This window comes from Nothobranchius furzeri, chromosome 13, assembly GCF_043380555.1.
Source record: "Nothobranchius furzeri strain GRZ-AD chromosome 13, NfurGRZ-RIMD1, whole genome shotgun sequence".
Classification (NCBI taxonomy): domain Eukaryota; kingdom Metazoa; phylum Chordata; class Actinopteri; order Cyprinodontiformes; family Nothobranchiidae; genus Nothobranchius; species Nothobranchius furzeri.
The window spans coordinates 21,685,261-21,710,972 of NC_091753.1; the positions used below are offsets into that span (position 1 = coordinate 21,685,261).

Sequence of the window (25,712 nt, forward strand, 5' to 3'; positions counted from 1 at the left end):
TTAGATACTAAAAAGAAAGGTTTTACTGAACAGAAAACCATTAAAACATATAGAAAAGACAACTTTGTAACCAGTGAGGATGGGAGTTTATGGGTGTCCTTGCAGATTTGCCTGTTAACTACAATTAATATGAGTTTCAGACATTTTATTTTACAATAAACATTTTAATGACCTTGTGCTATAAAACACAAAAACATGTAGATAACATGAAGCTCTGTCGGTGAGTGAAATGTTTTTGTACAACTTTACTATAGAAGTAATAACTAACCCTAACCCTACATTAGCATCACGTGTGAAGTACATCTCAGTCCTGCAGTGCTTTACCAATAAATAAATGTTTTTCATGTGTGTAGCTGTTGTCCTTTTCAGGACTGAATGTCCGAGAAGAAAAAATGTTTTTCAATATTCCATTAAAAACAAATAACAGACATTAACTAATAAAATGTGAGCATGGAAAAAAAAAACAGACTAATGTTTAACCTATACTTCACCCAAAATAAACAGCACTAAATAAATTTCTAAGTCAGATTCCCTCACTGTAAACATGTTTATCTTCTATATTCAGTAATCATGCACTAGCGTCAGCATTCTTTTAGGGATAACTATGTACTCTAGTCAGACAACATTCAGTATACAGAGTATTCACAAAAACAACCAGGTTCGCCGTCCTCTTCGTTCACCAGGCCCGCAGCAGAATTAAATCTGCAGTTTGTCAGAAATTACAGCCAAAGTTTGCCGAAGACGACTTTTCTTCTCTCTCAGGTAGGACTCCAGGTTTCGAGCTTCTATCAGCATACATTCCAGCTCGTTCATTTGCAAGGCATCTTCAGCAGCTCTTCGACTGCAACACACCAGAGCAAATAAGACTATATGAGACGATTGGAAATGGGACTGTGATAAGTAACATGAAAAGCTACAATCTGACGGATATGAAGAGTTTGGTGTAAACATGCTCCAGGCGTGCCAAAATCTGCCGACAAACAAACTCAGCACATAAAACAAACAAATCTGTGTTTCGTTGATTAAATCTTTGACGTAAAACTTAATCTAAACATCTAAAGCTCTGAGTTATAACATTTATTGCTGTTACAATAAATAATTATTTATACCAACTTTTAGTGATAATTTTATATTGAGTTAAAGGTGAAATATGTAAGAATTAAGTATGACATTCTGTGGTTGTATTTAGATATTGAAGTCCACTTTTGTAAACACAAAGTCACTCTCTCACTGCGGATCAGCACCAGAAGACTTTATATGACAAGCAAAGACGAGTCATACACAGTAAGTTGATAAGTAGATAAATACATTGTCACATCTGGTGTTAGCACTCTTGGGTGTTTTATGGTAGTGAGCTCTTACTACACTTATTATGGTAGTTTGAATCCAGCATTAGAGGGAGAGCAATGTGCTGTCTTAGCGTGTTGTCCAGTAATTGGAAGGTTGCTGGTTTGATCCCGTCTCTGTCCAGAGAATGCTGCTGTTGTGTCCTTGAGCAAGACCTTTAACCCACCTTGCCTTCTGGTGGTGGTGGTCGGAGGGATTGGTCACACCTGTGTTCAGCAGCCTTGCCTCTGACAGTGCACCTCAGGGCAGCTGTGGCTGCGTTGTAGCTCATCATCACCAGGGTGTGAATGTGTATGTGCGCGGGTGAATGACTGATTGTGTTGTAAAGTAACTTGGGACTCTAGTGACGCTTTCACATTAGGGCCGGTGCAGACCGGGGTGGGTGGCGCTGGTCTGAGTCCCTCACCGGTAGGTTTTTGTTCACACACACGGCTCAAGGAAGTGGAAATCTCTGAGCACATGGCAAAAGACGCAAGGAAATGTTTGCGGTGTCTCTCTTAAGTTAGAAAAGGCGGCCATGAGCAGAGTTGCTTTTGGAGACTCCGACTCTGATATTGGATTCAGACTGCTGTGTCTGTCCTCATGCAGAGCAGCTCAGACCTCAGCAGCGCTGTTTCTGTGTGTGTATGCTCCTCACAGCACGTCTTAGTGAGAGAGAGAGAGAGAGAGAGAGAGAGAGAGAGAGAGAGAGAGAGAGAGAGAGAGAGAGAGAGAGAGAGAAAGAGAGAGAGAAGAGAGAGAGAAGAGAGAGAGAGTGGAGAGAGAGAGAGAGAGAGAGAAGAGAGAGAGAGTGTCATAGTCTGTGTCTCTTTGTGTTCCTCTTGTGTCCCCTGGTCTTCAGCCCTCCAGATATTCCCTCTCAGGTCCTGTGTTCCTTCAGTCTCCCCACCATAATTTCCATAGGTCTATTATTCCAGTTTTGTGTGTGGTGTGTGTGTGTGTTTGTGTCCTTTCCCAGTTAGGTCTGGTGTCCTCTCCTGCTCCTCCTCCCTGATTAGTTATCACTTTCACCTGGTTCTCCCCCCTCACACCTGCAGCTCATCATCCTCCCATTATGCCCCAGTGTATTTAAGCCCTGTCTTGTCTCAGTGTCTTGTCAGTCCATTGTTGTTTGTATTTCTGTCAGCGTTTGTTCGTGCTCTGTCTGAACCTTTTGTGGTCTCCAGGTTTTTGGTGCTCTAAGAGAGCTTTGGGTGTCCTGTGCTCCAGGACCTTTGGACTTTAGGCTCACTGCCTTGGATTTATTTTTTGTTCTTCCAAAATAAAGGGACTTTACCAACTTCTGCCTCGAGTCATCCTGGGTAAATCTGCATATTTGGGTCCCAAACATTCTCACAACGTGACAGAATGGACCGATCACCCAGGACCTAGCGGATTACCCAGATGTACCGCTATTATGGTGAGCCAGAGCTCTGTTGAGATTTTATTCAGGACGTTGCCAGTTGTGTGGACTTGAACTCTTCGGAGTTCAATAAAGTCTCCTTCCTGGTGCTCTGCCTGGGAGGCAGAGTCATGCGGTGGGCCACCCGATATTTTGACGATCACCCCATCGAAGAGGTGTCGTTTTGGCCGTTCGCCAAGGAGCTGCTGGCGAACTTCGGCCCCACAGCACCGCCAGCCATCAGCATCCCCATTACACCTCTGTACCAAACCTCCACACCTTCGCCTGGTCCGATCAGCGCCACCTCCCCATCTCCTGGGGACTGCCACACTTCATCACCCTCTGCTCCTGCCGACACCATCCCCGCACCTGCCGTAGACGCCACACATCTGCTTCGGCGCTGGTCCCGGAGGACGCATCACACCCTGCTCCAGTGGTGGTCCCGGAGGACGCATCGCATCCTGCTCCAGCGGTGGTCCCGGAGGACGCATCACATCCTGCTTTGGCGGTGGTCCCAGAGGACGCATTGCATCCTGCTCCAGCGATGGTCCCAGAGGATGCATCGCATCCTGCTCCGGCGGTGGTCCCAGAGGACGCATCGCATCCTGCTCCGGCGGTGGTCCCAGAGGACGCATCGAAACCTGCTTCGGCGGTGGTCCCAGAGGACACATCGCAACCAGCTTCAGCGTTGGTCCCAGGGGAAGCACAGCATCCTGCTTCAGTGGTGGTCCCAGGGGACGCACAGCATCCTGCTTCAGCGGTGGTCCCAGGGAACGCACAGCATCCTGCTTCAGCGGTGGTTCAAGAAGACGCACAGCATCCTGCTTCGGCGGTGGTCCAACAAGACGCACAGCATCCTGCCTCGGCGGTGGTCCAAGAAGACTCATCGCATCCTGCTTTGGCGGTGGTCCAAGAGGACGCATCGCATCCTGCTTCGGCGGTGGTCCAAGAGGACGCATCACATCCTGCTTCGGCAGTGGAGGACGAAGTGGCTCAGCTCCCGCCCGTCCAAGAGGCTCCGCTCCCACCCGTCCAAGAGGCTCCGCCCGGTCCGGCGCCTCCAGGCCAGAAAATGACGCCTCCAGGCCAGAAGTCGACGCCTCCAGGCCAGAAGTCGATGCCTCTGGGTCAGATGTCAACGTCTCCAGCTCCAGCTCTGAAGTCAACGTCTCCCTGTCCCAAGTCTCCCCACAAGTTTACAGTGTTCCAGTCTCTCGAGTCCCAAGTGTTCCAGTCTCAGTCCCTGTCTCCAGAGACCCTTCCTCGTCCTCTGAACTCCCTTCCTCGTCCTCCTCCTCCAAAGCCCCCGATCCCCAGGGTTCCCCGTCGCCGGCCCCCGAGACTTCCCTGGTCCCGCCTCCTGGTCCCCCATCGCCGGCCCCTGAGACTTCCCTGGTCCCGCTTCCTGGTCCCCATCGCCAGCCCCCGAGACTTCCCTGGTCCCGCCTCCTGGTCCCCCGTCGCCGATCCCTCTGAGTCTCCTGTTCCCTCCTCGCCCGCCCTTGTGGGTTGTTTTTGTTTGGTCCCTCCTCTCCCTCCCTGTGTTTTTGGTGTCCTGTTTTGTTGTCTTTTGTTTGTGGTTTGTCTCGTCTCGTCTTGTTATCCGCCCCTGGTCTTCAGCCCTCCAGATATTCCCTCTCAGGTCCTGTGTTCCTTCAGTCTCCCCACCATAATTTCCATAGGTCTATTATTCCAGTTTTGTGTGTGGTGTGTGTGTGTGTTTGTGTCCTTTCCCAGTTAGGTCTGGTGTCCTCTCCTGCTCCTCCTCCCTGATTAGTTATCACTTTCACCTGGATCTCTCCCCTCACACCTGCAGCTCATCATCCTCCCATTATGCCCCAGTGTATTTAAGCCCTGTCTTGTCTCAGTGTCTTGTTCGTCCATTGTTGTTTGTATTTCTGTCAGCGTTTGTTCGTGCTCTGTCTGAGCCTTTTTTGGTCTCCAGGTTTTTGGTGCTCTAAGAGAGCTTTGGGATGTCCTGTGCTCCAGGACTTTTGGACTTTAGGCTCGCTGCCTTGGATTAATTTTTTGTTCTTCCAAAATAAAGGGACTTTACCAACTTCTGCCTCGAGTCATCCTGGGTAAATCTGCATATTTAGGTCCCAAACATCCCCACAACGTGACAGACAGACAGACAGAGAGGGGTTTACTTCACATTTCACTCCCACTTCACATCTGGGTAGCCTGTTTTTTTCCCCCACGCTCAACCAGTCATTTTTTTCAGTCCTCTTCCCAAGGCGCTCCGCTTCGGGCTCAACTGAGCCAACACACCCACTGACAGCTGATTGGCTGGCTCAAATGTCCAGCCTACTATTAGGGGGAACCTCCGATTGACAGGTAGAATCAACCAGCAGGGGCATCCTGCATGCGTGATTCATTATCATTCTGGATACTGTGGAGTAAACATCGCCTCTACCTCTCTCACTCATACATGCTGTAAGGAGCACACACACACACACACACACACACACACACACACACACACACACACACACACACACACACACACACATGCACAGCGCTGCCAGGCTTGTGCAGCCCCGAATGGGGTCAGACACAGCAGAGCAGGATGCAATATCAGAGTCAAACTCTCCAAAAGCAACACTGCTCATGGCCGCGTTTGTTTAATTTGAGGGAGACATCTCTGCGCATTTTTGCTCTGCCCAGAAATTTCCACGTTCCTGAGAAGTGCATGTGAACAAACCGTACCGTTGCGGGACCCGGACCATGCCACCTAGAAGGGACTGGACCACATGTGGAAAAGGAATTATATGGCCATTTGCCATTTACCAAACTGTAGCTTGAGATATTTTTAGAACCAAATATTTGCTTCTAATTCACCGTCAGCATTGTTAGCTCAATGTTAGCTTCTACTCTGCTTCACCCAAAATCAGACCAAACAAAAATATGCCATGGCTTCTTAGGAGTACTAGAAATAACTTTGCTCTGGTTTACTGGTGTTGGTTCGTTAAAAACTCTTGAGCTTTGTGCCTGCCAGGGTGGAATTACAAATACTGCAATGCAGACTGCAACCTCGCTGGCTCAAAGAATGTAAACAAAGACAGTGTGATTTTTTTGAAAGGAGAAAAACTGACAGCCTCCTAGCCATCTAAGAATAAAATCTGTTTCAGTGTAACCTTTCTTTCAGGTTATTTCATTGTAAAAATTCTTACATATTGCCCCTTTAAATGTTACAAAATTTATTTTCTCTCCATATAATTCAAACACTTTCTTGTAGGGTTAAATTACCGGTACCTTAACACATCAGCAAATTTTGTGAGTAGCATGTTGATCTCTATACCTGCACCTGTAACAAGAACAGATTAACATCTCATACTGCTTTTCAAAATATCCTCTTAATTCTTCAAGCATCTTACTAAATAAATAAAGTGAAAACGGGTTAGCAATTTATCAGCCTTGTACCAACTATTGTTACTAAATGAAAAGTAAATAATATAACATGTTTTACTTCAAAATAGTGTCAATTAGGGGTGTAATGGTACGCTAAACTCGTATTCGGTTTGGTTCAGTGTTTTGAAGGGCTTGGTTTGATTAATTTTCGGTATATTATTATATTTATTTAATTTCTGAAGCGGCACCTATAGTGAGCAGAACCAGGTGTCATCACAGGCTGCTAATCTATTATGATGTATTTAATTATTTCACAGGTTATTTGCGCCACAGACATATATACGTAGATGCCCCGTGGACTGGCGCTGTCTACTGGAGATGCCGTTGTGGCCGACCGCCATTTTAGATAGATTAGCCCCCAATGCATTCATTTCTACTGAGGAAGGTGCTTACCCAACTAAAAAACAAGTTTTATTTAGCTTTTTCACAAAATCAAACACAAGGTAGGTTTGATAAATTACATATTATTAAATACAAATAAATATTAAACATAAAATCCTATCAGGTAGGCTAGAAAAGTCACTAGATAATAGAGTTGGGCATCGTTTGATTTTGAATGATTCTGATTCCAATTCCTCGTTTGGATTCCAGTTCCTAGCGATTCCCGATTCTGATTCTTTCAAGACGTGACATGTTTTAAATGAGCCAGCTAACCACAGGTCCTACTTGATGAAATTATCTTAACTTCAACGTGAATTTTAACTCTATGAACAACATCATCTTCATTTAGACAAAAACATGTTTTGGAGAAAAAAAAGAAAAAGACTTGCAGCACAACCAGTGTGTTTGTTTCTGACCCCAACCAAAGTCTGGAAGAAGCCTCTGGGATAAGAGGCTAAATGTCTCCAACATATCCAGAAATGTCCAGCTGTTTTCAGCTAAAACTCTCTAGCCTGGCCTGCCAGACTCCTCCTCTGTTTAATTCTGCACAGAAAAAGAGTCTGGTAACTCTCCTATTCAATTAACCCCACCCCGTGAGCATTCTAACTGAGCCAATCAGTGCTGAGTAGGGTACGTCACACACCACAACGCCGAATTTGTCGAACATGACGACTGAAGTGGAGTTCCCTGCGGCTCTTTCTTCTGGTCTAAATGACTTGGACACAACAAGTAGAAGCGCTAAAAGCCTTTCTTCTAAAGAAAGATGTTTGCGCTGTCGTCAGACTCCATTTTTACTACAGCTAAAAAACTACAGCGTCGCTGACGTCACACACAGCGACGCTCAGTTTCTTATAAACAACAAAGACAGCGGCCATGTTTGAGTTGAGCTGCGCCTCGCCTGGAAAACAGACGAGAGCAGCAGGAGTGGCTGAAAGCCGGCGTTTAAGTCGCACACAATTTCCTGCATGTGTAGCTCGTGGGTGACGATGGCTGAAGATATCGCGTTAGCGTTCACACTTGTTTAATTTTCAATTTTAATTCTGGTGCCTGTTAGCAGCTGAAACACATCCTCACGTGTTTGTGGATATCATATATTGTATATGAAAACATGACTGTAATAATAAGTAAAGGTTAGCATCTGTAGGTTTAGTGTGCTCACAGGAAACGTGACAAAAGAAAACAAAACACATTCCTCTTTATGGCCTATATAGTTGTCATCATCAACGTTACATGATTTACAGAATACATGTGACCAACTAACATTTCATGTTCTACCACCGGATGTTTGGATCAAAATGTGAACCAATCAGATCTTAGATCAGGTGAGAGCCAGGCGTTTCCCGTCATCCTCTAGGTTTTGCAGCCAGTGGAGAGCAACTGCAGCACCTTGCTCCAAAATCTGCGGCCGCCTTGATCTCAAGAGGTTATCGTTGCCTACGTATGCATGACGTCAGAGCAAGTTGGCGTCAAGTCGAACACAAATCTGACTGGCATGCACTGCTCGCCGATCACCGCTGGCCTACTCTGCGCAGAACTGGCTCATCTCAAACACAGCCAAAAGCAGAGTTCGCTGCGGCTCTTTCCTCTGTTCTAAATGACTCAAATGTCTTTAAAACAACAAGTAGAAGCGCTAAAAGGATTTCTTCTTAAAAAAAAAAAAAAAAGATATTTTCGCCATTGCCAGATGCCTTTTTTTTTAAACTACAACTAGAAAACTACAGCGTTGTGTGGTACAATCGGGATTTCCGTCATTTTTCTGATTGGTTATTTTTGAGCTGGCTAGTCCCACCTCTCATGGTGCTCTTTGCCGAGTTACCAGACTCTTTCTCTGTGCAGAATTAAACAGAGGACGAGTCTGACAGGCCAGGCTAAAAACTCTCAGGATGATCATGTCCAGGATGACTGAGAACTACACCTCCATGCTGCAGCAGCATTCAGTCAGAACAGAAAGTGAAACTTAAATGTAGCTGCTGTCGGTAACAACCTAACCGGTTTTAAACAGTAAAACTCTCAACAGAAATAGTTCAGAAAGGAAATTAAAATGTTCACAACTTTGTGTGTGATTTATTATTATTATAATTATTTATTGTGGAAGAAGCTGGTGTGGTCCACCACAGAGAAAGCTGCTCTAGCATGACAAATTGAATTATTCTATAGAGCTCCGGACATCACGTGACTCTCAGAGAGTAGACGCCATGTTGGCAGGCAACAAATGTAAACAAATTGAACGGGATCGGCTTGGATTTTACTTCGTCGGAGTTTACTTCACACTTTAAAACCGAAGAAATCGTTTTATATAGTCAAAAATTAAATAGACTAAACATCACCGACCCTTACCGTGTCCCTGGGATACTTTTTAAAAATGCCAGAAGCTGTCAGAGCGGACTTCTTACCGGACCTGGCCGGGCCCTGGAGGAGCTGGCCCAAGTGGTTGGGGAGAGGGAAGTCTGGGCCTCTCGATGCTACTGTCCCCGCAACCCGACTCCAGATAAGCGGATGAAAATGGATGGATGGACAAATAATGTAGATTTACATGTAAGTAGTTTAAATAGAGTGCTGTGCTGTTTGAATGTATAAACTGAACGCCAAGAGAAATCACTAGTTTGATTTTTTTCCGTGAATAAAATAAATATGTCAGGCAGGAGCGTCTCAGGATCTGTCTGAGACTTTCGATTTGAACCGTTGCATGCCGGGAGAAGTGACGTCAACTCCCAGAGCTCTATAGGTTATTGTTCAGCCTTCTGACGCTCACACACACACAAGTGTTGGTGAGCGGCTACATCTGACGCTCCGTGTGTTTTTATTTCTGCAGTGAGACAAACTCACCTCACACCGTCCAGTTTGTTCTTCAACGCTTCTATTAAATCCACCGTGTTGACGTATTATAACAAGTTTCCTCTACGCTGCATTTTTTTGTTGTAAGATGAAAACTTTACATCTGTTGTCACTACGGAAAAGTTCAGCACACGTTTGTTTACATGCTTGCCGCTGCGTGCCTGCACACTGTGAGAGGAGGGAGAGGCGACACGATGCTCCGTTCAGAGTCTCTACACAGACTCCAGTGGCAGCCAGAGTCAGTTGGTCTGATCCACTCTGAAAGACGATCAGAATTTGCAGATCACATTTTTTTTAAATGGAGACCGGGCGCGTGCAGCCATCATGTGTCACTCAATACAGCGTCTGTGTGGAAACTCACTGAGGAACTTTTACCCGCTGCACTTAAATCACACAAATGTGTGAAAAATTCATTATTTAACAAAAAAAAAAAACAACAACAACAACAAAAAAAACAAACTGAAAGGTTCAAATAACCCCCGTGAACCATTACACCCCTAATGTCAAATAGCAAATAGCCTCTAGCAACTATTTGTGTCCCTTTCCCTTACTGGACGGACAATCCAACTATGAGACATCCAGTTTTTTTCCAAACCTCCCCAAGATGCTACATCACATCTGGTTTAGCTGTTAACCAGCTGTTTAATTAGCCAGCTGTTTAATGAGTTCATGTACTTCCAATAAACTCAGTGAAAGCTAAAAGGCATTTTAATATAATGCAACTTACACACAATAACAACAACAAAGACAACAACAATCACAATAACAGATTAGAATTATAAAGTGCTTCTCAAGGTACCCAAATTGCTTTCCAATCTTCACACACTGCTGGTAATGGTAAAATGCATCAAGCTGCACCTGCCCTGGGGCAGTCGGCCAGAGGCGAGGCTGCCATCTGCCCCTCTGACCACCACCAACATAGGCGAGTTAGGTGAAGTGTCTTGCTTAAGGACACAACAGCAGAAGAGAGGGAGCTGAGATCGATTCAGCAACCCTCTGAGCCACTGCTGCATATGCTGTATAGTCACAGTACGTTTTAGAACTGACATACCTGCAGCTGTGGCCTCAAATGGATTAGCTGAATCTGAAGCAGGTGTTTCAACAAGATAACTTTTCTTTTTCCGTTGACGTTTGTCTTGATTTGGAAGTATACATCCTGTCTGTTAAAAGGAGAAAAAACAAACTCCATTCAAACTTTTATAAATGACCATCCACCCGCTCTGAAATGGTTTAAACTTTAAACTGCTTTACTGATGAACTTTTTTTTGTAACTGGTTGGTCTAATTTGTCAACAAGACTCACACTTGGTTCCTAAACCTGGGAACTCTGTGAAGAATATCTGGAATCAACAACTTTTCCTGATGACATAACAAATGGGAGTACACAAGAGGTAAGTGTGTGTCTGCAGGAAGACATTTAACTATGCTCTCATTTTAAATAGAACTAGATTAATGTTATACAACCAAATGCTGCTAAGTTGAGTAAATTGTGCAGGTTGTTAATAAGCAATAAACTATCAATGCAGGTGAACGGGGTGGCACACCTGAGCTGGATGAGTGGATCAGACCTGACAGAATCAGGATTTGTTTTTGACTTTATTGGATCACTATTCCTGTGCTTGTTTTGGAAAGGCTACACAGGATACCTGAAGCTACTTTCAACATTATTGATCCAGAAAAAAAAAACATTCACCTATTCTTCCAAAAGATTCGTTGAACATTAAGTAACTAACCCTAACACCAATCAGTTCATGTGAGATCAAAAATAATGCCATCCAAGCTTAAATATCCCAACTTTGATCCAAAGCTTATGATATGATTTTCTAACAAATCAGTAACAGCAGAATGAGAATTTTCCTGCTGATGCAGTACAGAGTAAGTGGTTGAGGACAAAGTTTTTTTTCTTTCTGTGGACGTTTTGGCAGTCCTGATTTTTCAATAAGTAAATTCATTAGCAACAAGACAAGTGTCCTTTTATTGAATAAATTATTTTATTGATAAAACATGTCCTTTGCAATGTTGTGAAAAGCTTTCTTGCACTGAAATGTAAGCACACAAATTAAAAATATATTTTTGTGCATTTTTATAAACACACATGCATTCACCCATCTATGCCCAACAGCTGTATATCACAGGCCTGCAGACTTCAGATCCTGATGTAAAACTTTAAGGCATTAAGGACCTTTAAACAACAGTAAGATTTTCCTTCAGCCTTTCTTACCTCTTGGGAAGTTGCCTGGTTTCCAGAGTTGGTGTTACTCAGTGTCTGCTGAGCTGGTGGCATCAGTTTCCCTGCCATCTGTGCTGTCTTTCTGTAAGAAATTTTACACTTAGCTGTATCTATTTGGACACCTAGAGGAGAGTTACAACAGATTTTGTTCTAAAACAGTGCCACAGAATGGTGTTTTTGTCTACGTTTACATTGAAGGAAGGTGATTAACCCTGTAACAGCAGTGTCACTTGAATGGTGCAAATAACTAAACAAATGAACTGGGGTCTCATTTATCAAACATTGCGTAGAATCCTTACTAAAACCGTATTTAAGCTCAGCAAATTTTTTTTTACTTACGCCAAGCAGGTTTGTTATTTATCAAACATGGAGTACACACAGCTGCACACAATCTCCGCTTCATAAATCGGAGACTAACGAGAATGTTTCTCAGCTGCATTTTAGTCACATCCCACCCTCACCACACCCACTTACTGCCATAAATAGCCAGTGCAAAGTGCCTTGTGGATCTCATGCATATACATAAGTCGGCTGTTGCAGCGCTCCGCCAATGACGATGGCGACCGTGGATCAAGGCAGATCAAGGAAGCGCTATTTCACAAGCAGAAGTTTAGGTACTTGTGGGTGAGGTAGAGAAATGAAAGGTGGGTGAGGTGGACAAATGAAAGGAAGTGCTTTTGCAAAATAAGAGAAAATCCACGGAGTGCCACAGCGTTGCTGAAGCCATCAATGTTGTGAATTCTTCAGAGATCTGTGGCGGATATAAAAAAAAAGGTCCAATCTGGATTCGATCCCCAGACTCCCGGGTGAAAGTCACGCGTGCTAACCAGTCGCCCAAACGGAGATCTCCCTTGACCAAATAGCCAGAGTGCATCATTAATCGGGTCACAGTGACAGGACACACACACTGTCACAGACGCATGACATTCTGTCTTAATCTGTCCCCCAGCTGATATTCTGCATTCCGTATTCTGCGCTTCAGGCTGTGTGTGTGTGTGTGCGCGCATGTGTGTTTGTGCGTATGGGGGGTCTCGTTCTGTGTGAAAACGAAGCAGTACAAGTGATAATGCTGCAGGATTTCATAATTGTATCCTTCTCAGCAGCAGCACTGCAGGTGCTCTCCATGCCCAAAATTGCGTAAGCCAGGTCCTTAGTCAACTTAAAGTTGCGCACATTTTTCCGCTAAGATTTCTTTCATAAATCCTGAAGTTTGTGTGGAAAGTTGTTTACGCAGTTTTCCGACCCCGATTTTTGCGTAAGCAAGCTTGATAAATGAGGCCGCTGGTCACCCCCTACCAGAGTCTTACTCTACTCCCACTTCCTGTTTGAAAAATGCAACAAATGCTGTTGCCTGGTAGACAGAGGGCGGAGTCGCTAACAAATACACACACACACAGGCTCACAACAACATTGTGACATCATAATGTACCAGCTAAAGTCATAAAATACCTCTTAACCAATAGCAATGGCAGAATTTAATTAAATCGCAGTGCAGAGATTTTACCTGAAGAGGGCGCAACACTGACAGTTTCAGGGAGAGTATTTCAATTTTAACTAAGATTAACTAAAGTGTCAGATTATTGATTACATGTGTCTACAGCCAGTGTTGGGAACGTTTGTTTAAAAAAATTAACTAGTTGATAAATGAGGCCCCTGGTCCTAAACTCTTAGCCTTTACAGTTGCAGTGGCTCAGAATGAAAACTGAGGAGTAAAAGTTTAGTTTACGTCTACTGTCAACAACAATGAGCTTAGCAGCCCACTCTTAATGTAGTCACCGAACATCAGTGAAGCTACTGATATCCTGTTTAGCTCAGGGAAAGAGTGATTGAAGAACATTTAAAAACATGACATCAGGGTTGCAACGGTTACACATTTTGGTGGTGGTACGATATAGTCTGAGAAATTATCACAGTTTCATGATTACTGTGCAGTGTTGTTTTTGTAGGGCATCTAAGTTTAAGTTAGTCTTCATGACGAAAATACATTTTAGTTGACTAAATCTCAAAAGTGTTCAGTCCATTTTATTCGACTAAATCATAAAACCATACCATACCAATTTAATTCTATGGAGCATTTAAAAACAGCATGGGAGCTGACCAAAGCGCCTCCCAAACAACAATATTAAAAAACAGTCATGTAAAAATACAGACAAAACAATCAGTAAAAGCAGATAAAAACAGCAATAAAGGCACACACTAAAAAGTAAAAATGAACTTAAGAAATAGTCACAATCTAAAAGCCAAATTGTAAAAGTGCGTCTTCAACCGTAACTTGAAGGCACCAATGGATGGTGACTGTCGAATAATGAGTGGCAGTGTATTCCAGAGAGTGGGAGCTACAGTGGGTATGGAAAGTATTAAGACCCCCATCAATTTTTCTCTTTGTTATATTGCAACCATTTGCTAAAATAAGTTAAAGGGATACTTTGCAACTTTTTCATATTTTTAAATACTTTTCTTGAGCCAGTATGAGATAAAATTACCCTTTACAAGGTCAATGAAAGGCCAACCAGCCCCTAGTAAGTAAGTAAGTAAAAGTTTATTTATATAGCGCCTTTCTCAGATATAAATCACAAAGCGCTGTGCAACATGATAAAGATCAGGGCAAATACCTCTAACCAATAAAAACATCAGAAAAACAATAGCAGTGATAAACGTAGAAAATAAAATCATGAGTATAAACAAAGTGAAGGTGTGAACCCAAACAAAGCCATCTTTTTGAAACATTTAGGGAGGGAACGCCTGGATGAAAAGGTGAGTTTTTAGATGATTTTTAAAGACCTCTACAGTGTTAGAGAGACAGAGATTTGAAGGTAGACTGTTCCAAAGTCTGGGTGCAATAGTCTGAAAGGCCCTGTCCCCTTTGGTTTTCAGTCTGGTTCGAGGAACAGTCAGGAGGTTTTCAGATGTGGATCTAAGGTTCCGAGAGGTGGTGTGTGGGGATAAAAGCTCAGATAGGTAGCTTGGAGCCTGGTTGTTAAGAGCTCTATAGGTCAGGACTAAAACTTTAAACTGTATTCTATGTTCTACCGGGAGCCAGTGGAGGGACTCTAAAACTGGAGTGATGTGAGCTTGTCTGCTGGATTAGGTTAGGAGTCTGGCTGCTGCATTTTGGATGGCCTGAAGGCGTGAGAGGGAGGTTTTGCTCAGACCAGTAAAAAGAGCGTTACAGTAGTCTAAGCGTGATGACACAAAGGCATGGATTATTTTTTCCAGATCGGCAGTAGAAACCAGTTGACGGACTTTTGAAATGTTTCTCAGTTGAAAGAAACAAGAGCGGGAGATGGTTTTGACGTGTGAGTCTAAACTTAAAGCTGGATCAAAAATAACTCCTAGGTTTCTAATGTTGGCCTTGGCTGATGGGCAAAAAGAGGCAATTTCTTGCTCGATTTTTGGCTGAAGTTCCGAGGGTGCAGCGATCAGGGTCTCTGTCTTGTTAGCATTTAAGACAAGAAAGTTGCTGGACAGCCAGTTACTGATCTGGGTCAGGCAGAGTACAAGTGTGGCCAGCCTGTCCAACTGGTGTGGCATAAAGGACATATAGAGCTGAATATCATCAGCGTAGATGTGGTAGGAGATGTCTGGGAAAGACTGAATGATGCCAGCTAGGGGAAGAATGTAGAATGCAAATAGTAGAGGCCCTAGAACTGAACCTTGTGGGACTCCGCATGTTAGAGAGGCAGTATCTGAAGAGAAGGTTTCGGACTTCACTGTGAATGTTCTGTTTGTGAGATAGGAAGAGAGCCAGTCTAGAGCAGAACCTGAAATCCCAGCCAGGGCATTTAACCTGTTTAGTAGAACGTTGTGGTCTACAGTGTCAAAAGCTGCACTGAGGTCGAGCAGGACCATGACAGAGCATTTCCCTGCATCAGCAGCCATCAGGAGGTCATTATGCACCCTTGCTAGAGCAGTCTCAGTTGAGTGCTGCTTCAGAAAGCCAGACTGGAAGGGGTCAGAGAACTTTGACTTAGAAAACCAGGATCTGAGTTGGGTTTCAACAACCTTCTCAAGTACTTTGCTGATGAAAGGTAGCTTAGAAATGGGCCTAAAGTTACTGGTGGAGCTGGCGTCAAGGTTGGGTTTCTTTAAGAGAGGAGTCACTACTGCATTTTTAAAGTGAGATGGAACACAGCCTTGGCTCAGTGAGCTGTTGATTATAGTCAACAGAGATGGACTGATAGAGGCAAGGGACCTGACTAAAACAGAGGGAGTTAAGATATCTGATGAGCATGATGAGAGTTTCATCTGAATGATTATTGAGGTTAAGTCTTCTTCGTCTTCGTCTTCCTCCGCTTATCCGGGTACGGGTCGCGGGGGCAGCATCCCAATTAGGGAGCTCCAGGCCGTCCTCTCCCCGGCCTTGTCCACCAGCTCCTCCGGCAGGACCCCAAGGCGTTCCCGGACCAGATTGGAGATGTAACCTCTCCAACGTGTCCTGGGTCGACCCGGGGGCCTTCTGCCGGCAGGACATGCCCGAAACACCTCCCCGGGGAGGCGTCCAGGAGGCATCCTGACCAGATGCCCAAACCACCTCAACTGGCTCCTTTCGATCCGGAGGAGCAGCGGTTCTACTCCGAGTCCCTCCCGAATGTCCGAGCTCCTCACCCTATGTCATCGTTCTCGGGTCTAGGTGAGTCCTCCTGCTTAATTAACAATCTTTGGGGTTCTGTGTTCCACAGGTGAGGAGCAGAGAGGTACCAGCTGTGCCGCGTTAAATCATTTGGAGCTCGGGTTTAAGAGGAGGATGGGGACACTACTCGAAGCCGGATGATTGCTCCAGTATTGGTAACGCCTGCCACTCGTACTTGTTTGACCTCGCATGTTTGGATTACTTGGATTTTTGACCTTGGACTGTTTATTTGATTACGGCTTTGAAATTGCTCCTGAAGCTTCGTTGGTTTGCCCTCCTCCTAGGATTATCACCCCAACCTTCACCAGATTCAGCTAAGAACCACGGATTCTCATTCACGTCTCATCCTCCTCCACCGCTCCTGCAGTTTTCCTCTCTGCTTCCTCACCTCCCATCCTGCTGGATTACTACACTCGTCTCCTTGGCCCGCTTGCCCCGCAGCTCGCTGAGCTAAGAACTCTGAACAATCGCCCTTGGCATCATTCACTGGATTTCAGTGCTACCTAAGTTCCCGTTTGTAAAAATAAAGACTTTAATTTCTTACCTCCTGACTCCTGTGCTGATTCTGCATGTCTTGGGTTAAACGCCTTCCACAAGCCATGACAGAATCATCCGGCCAGCAAGATAACCCAGCGGAATCAGCCCTAGCAGACCTGGCAAACCGGATGGCACAGCAGGAATAAACACTTCCTGTCCTGCTCGATCAGCTGGCAGTCGCTAATCAACGGTACCAGCAGTTGGAGGCTCTGGTTCAACAACTCCACGATCGCTTACCGGCTCCAGCAGCCCCTCCAGCTCCTGCCCAGGCTCCGTTAGCGGTCCCGGAACTAGCGCCACCGGCTCAGATTCAGCCCGGACCGGAAGTACCCGGACATCCGGAACTCACCCACTTCCGTCTAGCTTCGCCGCCATCTTGCCCAACGTTTTCCGGTGAATTCGAGGACGGATATGGATTTTTATTACAATGTCGCCTGGCTTTCGAGCGTTGTCCAAGCGCTTTTTCTTCCGATTCTGCAAAGAACTCTTTTATTGTGGGACTGTTAAGAGGCAAGGCTCTTAGATGGGCAGAGGCAAAGAGTCGCAACCCTGAGTTTTTATCTGGTTCCTATGAGGAGTTTTTGGAAGAGTTTAAATTGACCTTTTGCAGCTCTGAAACAGTCACGGACATACGCAAGAAGTTGTTACGCCTCTCCCAGGGTCAGAGAACGGTAGCTGACATGGCACTGGAATTTAGGACTTTGGCTGCAATGACCACTTGGAACAACGAGGCCTTAAAAGAAGCTTTTATTGAGGCCCTCAATGACAAGGTCAAGAACCAGCTAGCTCTTTGTCCTGAGCCCCCCACCCTGGAGGGTCTCATTACACTCTCTATCTCGATCGACAAAAGACATAGAGAGTTCCACGGAACTCCTCCATTGACTCCGTCTTCCTCTTCAACACGCCGTCAACCCAGCTCAAGACCACCGTTCCAGGCAGAACCGGCGGAGGAGCCCATGCAACTGGGAAGGGCCCACCTTACCCAGGAGGAACGACACCACCGGCTGAGTAAGGGTCTCTGTTTGTACTGTGGACTGCCTGGGCATTTCGTCCAGACCTGCCCGGCTTTGTTAAAAGGAAGAGCCCACCAGTAGGTCCGGGAGTACTGGTGGGTAGCAGTTTTGGACATTCAACCTCCCGATTCACCCTCGCCTGCTCCGTGATGTGGAAGGGACAACACCACCAGGTCACTGCTCTGGTGGACTCCGGCTGTGAGCAGTCCCTTATCGACCCTCAATTAATCAGAGACTGGGATATCCCTACAGTTCCTCTTCAGGAACCTATGACTGTTTCTTCATTAGACGGGAGATCGTTATCCACCATCTCACACAGGACTGCGCCGCTCCAGCTCCGGGCTTCAGGTAATCACATTGAGACAATTTCACTCTTTGTGTTTCCATCCCCTCAGAACCGGTTGGTGCTTGGACACTCATGGCTGGTGCAACACAACCCACACCTTGATTGGCAGGAGAACAGAATCGAGGCGTGGAGTCCAACGTGTCACCAAATGTGCCTCAACTCGGCCTCTCCGGTATCGAAGGGCTCCAACACGACGCCGGTTGAGCCTCCTGACCTCTCCCAAGTACCAGAAATCTACCACGACCTGCAACAGGTTTTTAGCAGGGACCGAGCAGCGACTCTGCCTCCGCACCGCCCTTTCGATTGTGGTATTGATTTGCTCCCTGGTGCCCCGCTGCCTTCCAGCCGCCTCTACAGTCTCTCCAAACCGGAAAGGGACAGCATGGAGAGCTACATATCTGAGGCCCTGGCCAACGGGACCATCAGGCCTTCAACATCTCCCCTGGGTGCTGGTTTCTTCTTCGTCGCTAAGAAGGACGGATCACTTCGTCCCTGTATCGATTATCGAAGTCTTAACCAGATCACCGTGAAAGATAAGTACCCTCTTCCACTGCTGTCCTCCACATTCGAGCCCGTCCAGGATGCTACCGTTTTTACTCGTCTGGACCTCCGAAACGCCTACCACTTGGTTCGGATCCGCCAGGGGGATGAATGGAAGACAGCCTTCAAGACACCGCTGGGGCATTTCGAATACTTGGTTATGCCTTTTGGACTCACCAACGCCCCGGCTGTTTTTCAGAGACTGGTCAACGCTGTGTTGGGTGATTATATCAATGACTTTGTGACTGTTTATCTGGATGATATTCTGATTTTTTCCAGTTCGATCGCCCAACACCAGAAGCATGTCAGGGCTGTGCTTCAACGTCTTCTAGAGAACAGACTCTACGTGAAAGCAGAGAAATGCGAGTTCCATGTCTCTGTGGTAAAGTTTTTAGGTTTTGTTCTGGAGAGCGGGCGGTTAAAGGCAGACCCCGAGAAGGTACAGGCAGTGGCAGACTGGCCTAAGCCCACTACCAGGAAGCAGTTACAACGTTTTCTGGGGTTTGCCAATTTTTATCGGCGGTTTATCAGGAACTATAGCCAGACAGCCGCTCCTTTAACCTGTCTTACCTCTACCGCTAAAACCTTCTCCTGGTCCCCAGAAGCAGAAGTGGCTTTTAGAACCCTCAAGAAGAAGTTCACGGAGGCTCCTGTTCTCACCAGGCCGGATCCAAGCCAGCAGTTCACTGTTGAAGTGGACGCTTCTGACACTGGGGTTGGAGCCGTTTTGTCCCAGGTATCTCCCGTCGATCATAGACTCCATCCCTGTGCCTTCTTTTCTAGACGGTTGACGCCGACAGAGAGTCGGTACGACGTGGGGGATCGAGAGTTGTTGGCAGTGAAGTTGGCCCTCGAAGAATGGAGGCACTGGCTGGAGGGAGCAGAACACCCTTTCGTGATCTGGACCGACCACAAGAACTTGACCTACCTCAAGGAAGCTAAACAGCTTAACCCACGCCAATACCGTTGGTCACTTTTCTTTGCTCGATTTAACTTTGTCATTTCCTACCGGCCAGGGTCTAAGAACATCAAACCAGATGCCCTTTCCCGTCAGTACTCGTCTGAGGATGACCCTGTTCCGAGCACTATCCTGCCTCCGTCCTGCGTGGTGGCGGGGCTCACATGGGAGATCAGAGACAGAGTTCTGGAAGCCCTCAGGGTTGATCCCGGTCCTGGTAATGGTCCTTCAAACAGACTTTTTGTTCCTCAGGTCATGCGAGGCAAGGTTATCCACTGGGCTCATACTGGAAAGTTCTCCATTCACCCTGGTGTCGGTCGGACTTTGGCCCTCATTAAGCGCTCCTTCTGGTGGCCGTCTATTTACAAGGACGTAAAGGAATACGTCTTGGCGTGCCATGTGTGTGCCCAACATAAAGGTACCAACCGCTCACCTGCTGGTCTACTCTGTCCTCTTCCTGTTCCGTCTCGTCCGTGGTCGCACATCTCCTTGGATTTTGTGTGTGGTTTGCCCGCCTCTCGTGGTTTCAATACCATATTGACTACCGTAGACAGGTTCTCCAAGGCTTGCCACCTGGTACCTCTGAAATCTCTTCCATCTTCAGCCACCACTGCCCAGCTCCTGATCAAACACGTGTTTCGTCTACATGGGATTCCTGAGGAGATCCTGTCTGACCGGGGCCCCCAGTTCGTTTCCAGAGTCTGGAAGGAATTTGCCAACGCCTTGGGTGCCCGTGTAGCATTAACCTCCGGATTTCACCCGCAGACCAACGGACAGTGCGAGCGCATGAATCAGGAGCTGGGAGCTATGCTGCGTTGTGTATGTGCTACCAACCCCACCTCTTGGAGCGACCACCTGGCCTGGATGGAGTATGCCCACAACAGCCATGTGTCAACAGCCACAGGTCAGTCTCCCTTCGAAGCTTCTCTTGGCTACCAACCCTCTCTGTTTCCCCTCCAGTCAGACTCCACCGTCACTACTCCTCAGTTTCTCCGCCGGGCACGTCGAGCTTGGACGGCTACCAGAGCCGCACTTCTACGCACGGCTGAACGGAACCGGCAGTTGGCGGATCGTCATCGCCGCCCGGCACCAGCCTACGCTCCTGGACAGATGGTCTGGCTGTCCTCCAGGGGCCGCATCCAGGAAATTTGCTCCCAGGTTCCTAGGTCCTTTTAAGGTTGTGGCGGTTCCCAGCCCTGTGACCGTTCGTCTGGATCTTCCGCGATCTCTCTGGATTCATCCTGTTTTCCACGTGTCCTTGATCAAACCAGTGGCCACCAGCCCTCTCTGTCCGTCCCCGGACCCGCCTCCGCCTGCTCGGTACTACAAGGGTGGTCTGGTCTACCAGGTTCGGCGGATACTTGACTCTCGTCCTCGGGGTCGGGGAGTACAATACCTGGTGGACTGGGAGGGGTATGGCCCGGAGGAGCGTTCATGGGTCCCCCGGGCGTTCATCGAGGACCCCTCATTCATCTCTGACTTCGAGGCCTCAAGGACCACTGCTGGGGCGCCAGGGGGCGCCCGTTGAGGGGGGGGTAATGTCATCGTTCTCGGGTCTAGGTGAGTCCTCCTGCTTAATTAACAATCTTTGGGGTTCTGTGTTCCACAGGTGAGGAGCAGAGAGGTACCAGCTGTGCCGCGTTAAATCATTTGGAGCTCGGGTTTAAGAGGAGGATGGGGACACTACTCGAAGCCGGATGATTGCTCCAGTATTGGTAACGCCTGCCACTCGTACTTGTTTGACCTCGCATGTTTGGATTACTTGGATTTTTGACCTTGGACTGTTTATTTGATTACGGCTTTGAAATTGCTCCTGAAGCTTCGTTGGTTTGCCCTCCTCCTAGGATTATCACCCCAACCTTCACCAGATTCAGCTAAGAACCACGGATTCTCATTCACGTCTCATCCTCCTCCACCGCTCCTGCAGTTTTCCTCTCTGCTTCCTCACCTCCCATCCTGCTGGATTACTACACTCGTCTCCTTGGCCCGCTTGCCCCGCAGCTCGCTGAGCTAAGAACTCTGAACAATCGCCCTTGGCATCATTCACTGGATTTCAGTGCTACCTAAGTTCCCGTTTGTAAAAATAAAGACTTTAATTTCTTACCTCCTGACTCCTGTGCTGATTCTGCATGTCTTGGGTTAAACGCCTTCCACAAGCCATGACACCCTATCTCTAAGGCTGAGCCCGGCCACCCTACGGAGGAAACTCATTTCGGCCGCTTGTATCCGCGATCTCGTTCTTTCGGTCATTACCCAAAGCTCATGACCATAGGTGAGGATTGGGACGTAGATCGACCGGTAAATCGAGAGCCTGGCTTTCTGGCTCAGCTCCCTCTTCCCCACGACAGATCGGCTCAGCGTCCGCATCACTGCAGACGCCGAACCAATCCGCCTGTCGATCTCCCGATCCCTCCTACCCTCACTCGTGAACAAGACCCCGAGATACTTAAACTCCTCCACTTGAGGTAGGACCTCTCCCCCGACCCGGAAGTGGCAAGCCACCCTTTTCCGGTCGAGAACCATGGTCTCAGATTTGGAGGTGCTGATCCTCATCCCAGCCGCTTCACATTCGGCCGCGAACCTACCCAGCAAGAGCTGAAGGTCAGAGCTGGATGAAGCTAGGAGGACCACATCATCCGCAAAAAGCAGAGACGAGATTCTCCTGCCACCAAACTCGACACACTCCACACCACAGCTGCGTCTAGAAATTCTGTCCATAAAAGTGATGAACAGAACCGGTGACAAAGGGCAGCCCTGGCGGAGTCCAACCCTCACTGGGAACAGGTCCGACTTACTACCGGCTATGCGGACCAAACTCACGCTCCTCTGGTAAAGGGACTGAATGGCCCTTAACAGAAAGCCACCCACCCCATACTCCTGGAGCGTCCCCCACAGGGTGCCCCTGGGGACACGGTCATAAGCCTTCTCCAAATCCACAAAGCACATGTGGATTGGTTGGGCAAACTCCCATGCCCCCTCCATCACCCTTGCAAGGGTATAGAGCTGGTCCACAGTTCCACGGCCAGGACGAAAACCACATTGCTTGATATTTGGCCCATAAGCACAAACAACAGTCAGGACCCGTTCCCCGACCCGAAGGCGCAAGGAAGCTACCCTCTTGTCCCCCGGGGTAAACCCCAACACACAGGCAGAGAGTCTCAGGGCTAACAAAAAGCCAACCCCAGCCCTCCGCCTCTCACCCGGAGCAACTCCAGCAAAGTAGAGTGTCCAACCCCTCTCCAGGTCTCGGGTTCCAGAGCCAATGCAATGTGTCGAGGTGAGTCCGACTATATCTAGCCGGTACCGCTCAACCTCTGCCACAAGCTCCGGCTCCTTCCCCGCCAGCGAGGTGACGTTCCATGTCCCAAAAACTAGTTTTCTTGTCCGGGGATTGGACCGCCAAGGCTCCCGCCTTGGTCTGCCACCCGATTCGCATTGCACCGGACCCTTCATGTTCCTCCTGCGGGTGGTGGGTCCACAGTTGGACGAGCCCATGTATCCGGGTCGGGCTGGGCCCGGCCGGGCCCCATGGGCGAAAGCCCGGCCACCAGGCGCTCGCTCACGGGCCCCAACCCCAGGCCTGGCTCCAGGGTGGGACCCCAGTAACCCTCCGGGCCGGGTACTCCGACTCTTCGTTTTAACCGCCATGAAAGATCCTTCGAACCGTTCTTTGTCTCACCCTTCACCTAAGACCAATTTGTCATGGGAGACCCTACCAGGGGCACTAAGTGCCCCAGACAACATAGCTCCTAGGATCATTAGGGCACTCAAACTCCTCCACCACGATAAGGTGGCGGGTTCAAGGAGGAGGTTAAGTCATTTAGTGTAATTGGGGAGAAGGAGGTGAAAGACTCGGAGCACTGGGGGGCCTCCCCTCCTGAGGGGGGGAGGGCTGGTGGAATGCTGGATCTCAGATTCAGCACCTTGTTTTCAAAAAAGTGGAGAAATCTGTTACAGTCATCAGCTGAAGAAAGCTGAGCCTGCTGCGGAGGAGAAGACACGATGCTGGAGATGGTATCAAACAAAACCTTAGGATTATTCTTATTTTGACATATGAGGTTGCTGAAGAAAGAAGACCTGGCATTTTCTACAGTTTTGTTGTATGACTCGAGAAGTTCTTTAAAATATTCACGATGAACAACCAGACCTGTCCTCTTCCACCGTCGTTCCGCTTTTCTATAGGAGCATCTAAGATCAAGAATCTGGTTGTTCAGCCAGGGAGAACTGGAGGCACTGGAACTGCGGCTGGTTTTGTAAGGGGCGACCTGATCTAGAATTTTGAGGCAGTGATCATTAAATGAGTTGGTAAGGAGCTCTACGTCATCAGAGGAAGGAGGTACAAAGTCAAAGAGGGAGGAGAAATTTAAAATGGTAGAACTGTTGATAATACGTCGTTGCTTAGCAGAGACTGGTAAAAGAGATTCAGAATTTAAGTTGATATGAAAAGAAACTGACTTATGGTCACTGAACACAACATCATTTATCTGCAGCTTATCAACAAGAAGACCGTAGGAAAAGACCAGATCCAGGGTGTGGCCTGCTCTGTGAGTGGGACCAGACACGTGGTGAGAGAAATTAAAAGAATTCATCATGTTTAGGAACTCCCTGGTAGAGCTGTTAGATAGATCCTCAGCGTGGATGTTGAAATCTCCAACAATGAATATCCTATCTAGTTTAATAGTTGAAGATAGGAGATCCTGAAAGTCAGACAGGAAGGATGAAGTAGATCCAGGTGGGCGATAGACCAGAATTCCATAAACTGGTTGAACTCGACCAATTTTAATCATGATCATCTCGAATGAGCTGTAGGAGTTTGAGGATATAATTTGGCACGAAAAGTGTTTCTTAAAGATAACAGCTGTTCCTCCACCGCGGCCTGTGGTTCGTGGAGCAGAGAAAAAAGAGCAGTCTTGAGGACAGAGCTCACGGAGATGAGTGACGTCATTTTCGCGCTGCCACGACTCGGAAATCCACAGAAAGTGTAATTTTTTGGTCCGGAACAGATCGTTGAGGATGTGAGACTTGTTGGCGATGGAGCGCGCGTTAATCAACATCATTTTCTCGGAGGAATCTGGCGGTGTATGTGCCGCGGGCTCCATAATGGCGGGCGGCTGGCGGGCTAAGCTACGTAGCGACTCCAGGCTACGCCCGCGGAGGTTCTTTGTCTCCCACGTCTTCAAGTAGCGTCCTGCATCAGGGGCTCCATTTAGCAGCGAGATCAGCCCAACTCCGTTTAGTTTCTGTGGGATCCGCCACAACACAGCCGCGGAGCAGCGATCGGGAAGAGCTTCGCCTCTCAGGATCTTTCGAAGCTGAACGAAGAAGCCAGCTTTCTTCCCCCGTTTCCTCTTCCATGGCCTCCTGGGCAGCGGCAGGCCGACAGGTAACAGAGGGCCGAGATCTGGGTTAACGCCAGGTTCCAGAGGCGGTGGGAAAGCCGGTCCGGTATCGGACTTCTGGAGGTCGATCATCGCGGACCTGATCGACAACAGTAAGTCTCGATCATATGTTAGTAGGGACTCCGCACCAGATAGAGAAAAAACAATAAAAAACAACAAATAACCAAAACAGATCAGGAGCCTAGCAGACGCACAGCCACTCATGGGCACCATCTTGCTGTGGACTGAATATTGCACTTGCAACATCACAGTTGCCGGTCCAGTGTGTTGGGACCTACCTGGCACTGCTGTCTGGATGTTTTAGATCATGAACACGGCTGATTTGTTTAATTTAGTGATGAATCGCTCCTCTAGACACTTAGGAACACTAGGAGACTTTTCAACTGTTAGATCAAGGTGTTAAAAGGATGAACGTACACCGAGCAGATGGGTTTTGGTTTCACTTCGGACCTTAGGGGGTGCTAAATGCAAGCATAACTGCCTAGTATATCTTTAAAAACAGTTTTTCCTCATTGATGTGCACACTGTATGTGCATACTGTATATTGTCAGAGCCCAAGTCCCCAAACCTGCCTCTTCCGGCTAGCCGGCCTCCGCCCAGGACCACAACTCCCAACAGTACCTCACGGGGATTTCGTCCACGTCACACCTACATCATGACCCACAACTATATGCGGAAGTCGCCTCTCCAGCACACCAATCTGTC

At 47.4% G+C, this 25,712-nt stretch overlaps 1 protein-coding gene across 3 annotated transcripts in view; it reads right to left on the reverse strand.

Annotated features, from left to right (window-relative positions):
* Positions 1 to 143: 143 nt before the first annotated feature.
* Positions 144 to 25,712, reverse strand: part of LOC139062472 (uncharacterized) — a 33,189-nt gene continuing 7,620 nt past the window's right edge. For 2 of the 3 annotated variants that reach the window (XM_070543395.1, XM_070543394.1), the window contains exons 2-5: positions 11,576 to 11,666; positions 10,407 to 10,515; positions 5,984 to 6,035; positions 144 to 841 (exon numbers count right to left, since the gene is read on the reverse strand). In XM_070543395.1, coding sequence (XP_070399496.1) covers positions 697 to 841; positions 5,984 to 6,035; positions 10,407 to 10,515; positions 11,576 to 11,653 — 384 coding nt within the window. In that variant the 5' untranslated portion in view covers positions 11,654 to 11,666 and the 3' untranslated portion in view covers positions 144 to 696. The remainder of the gene's footprint in view (positions 842 to 5,983; positions 6,036 to 10,406; positions 10,516 to 11,575; positions 11,667 to 25,712) is intronic. The other variant, XM_070543396.1, reaches the window with a different exon arrangement.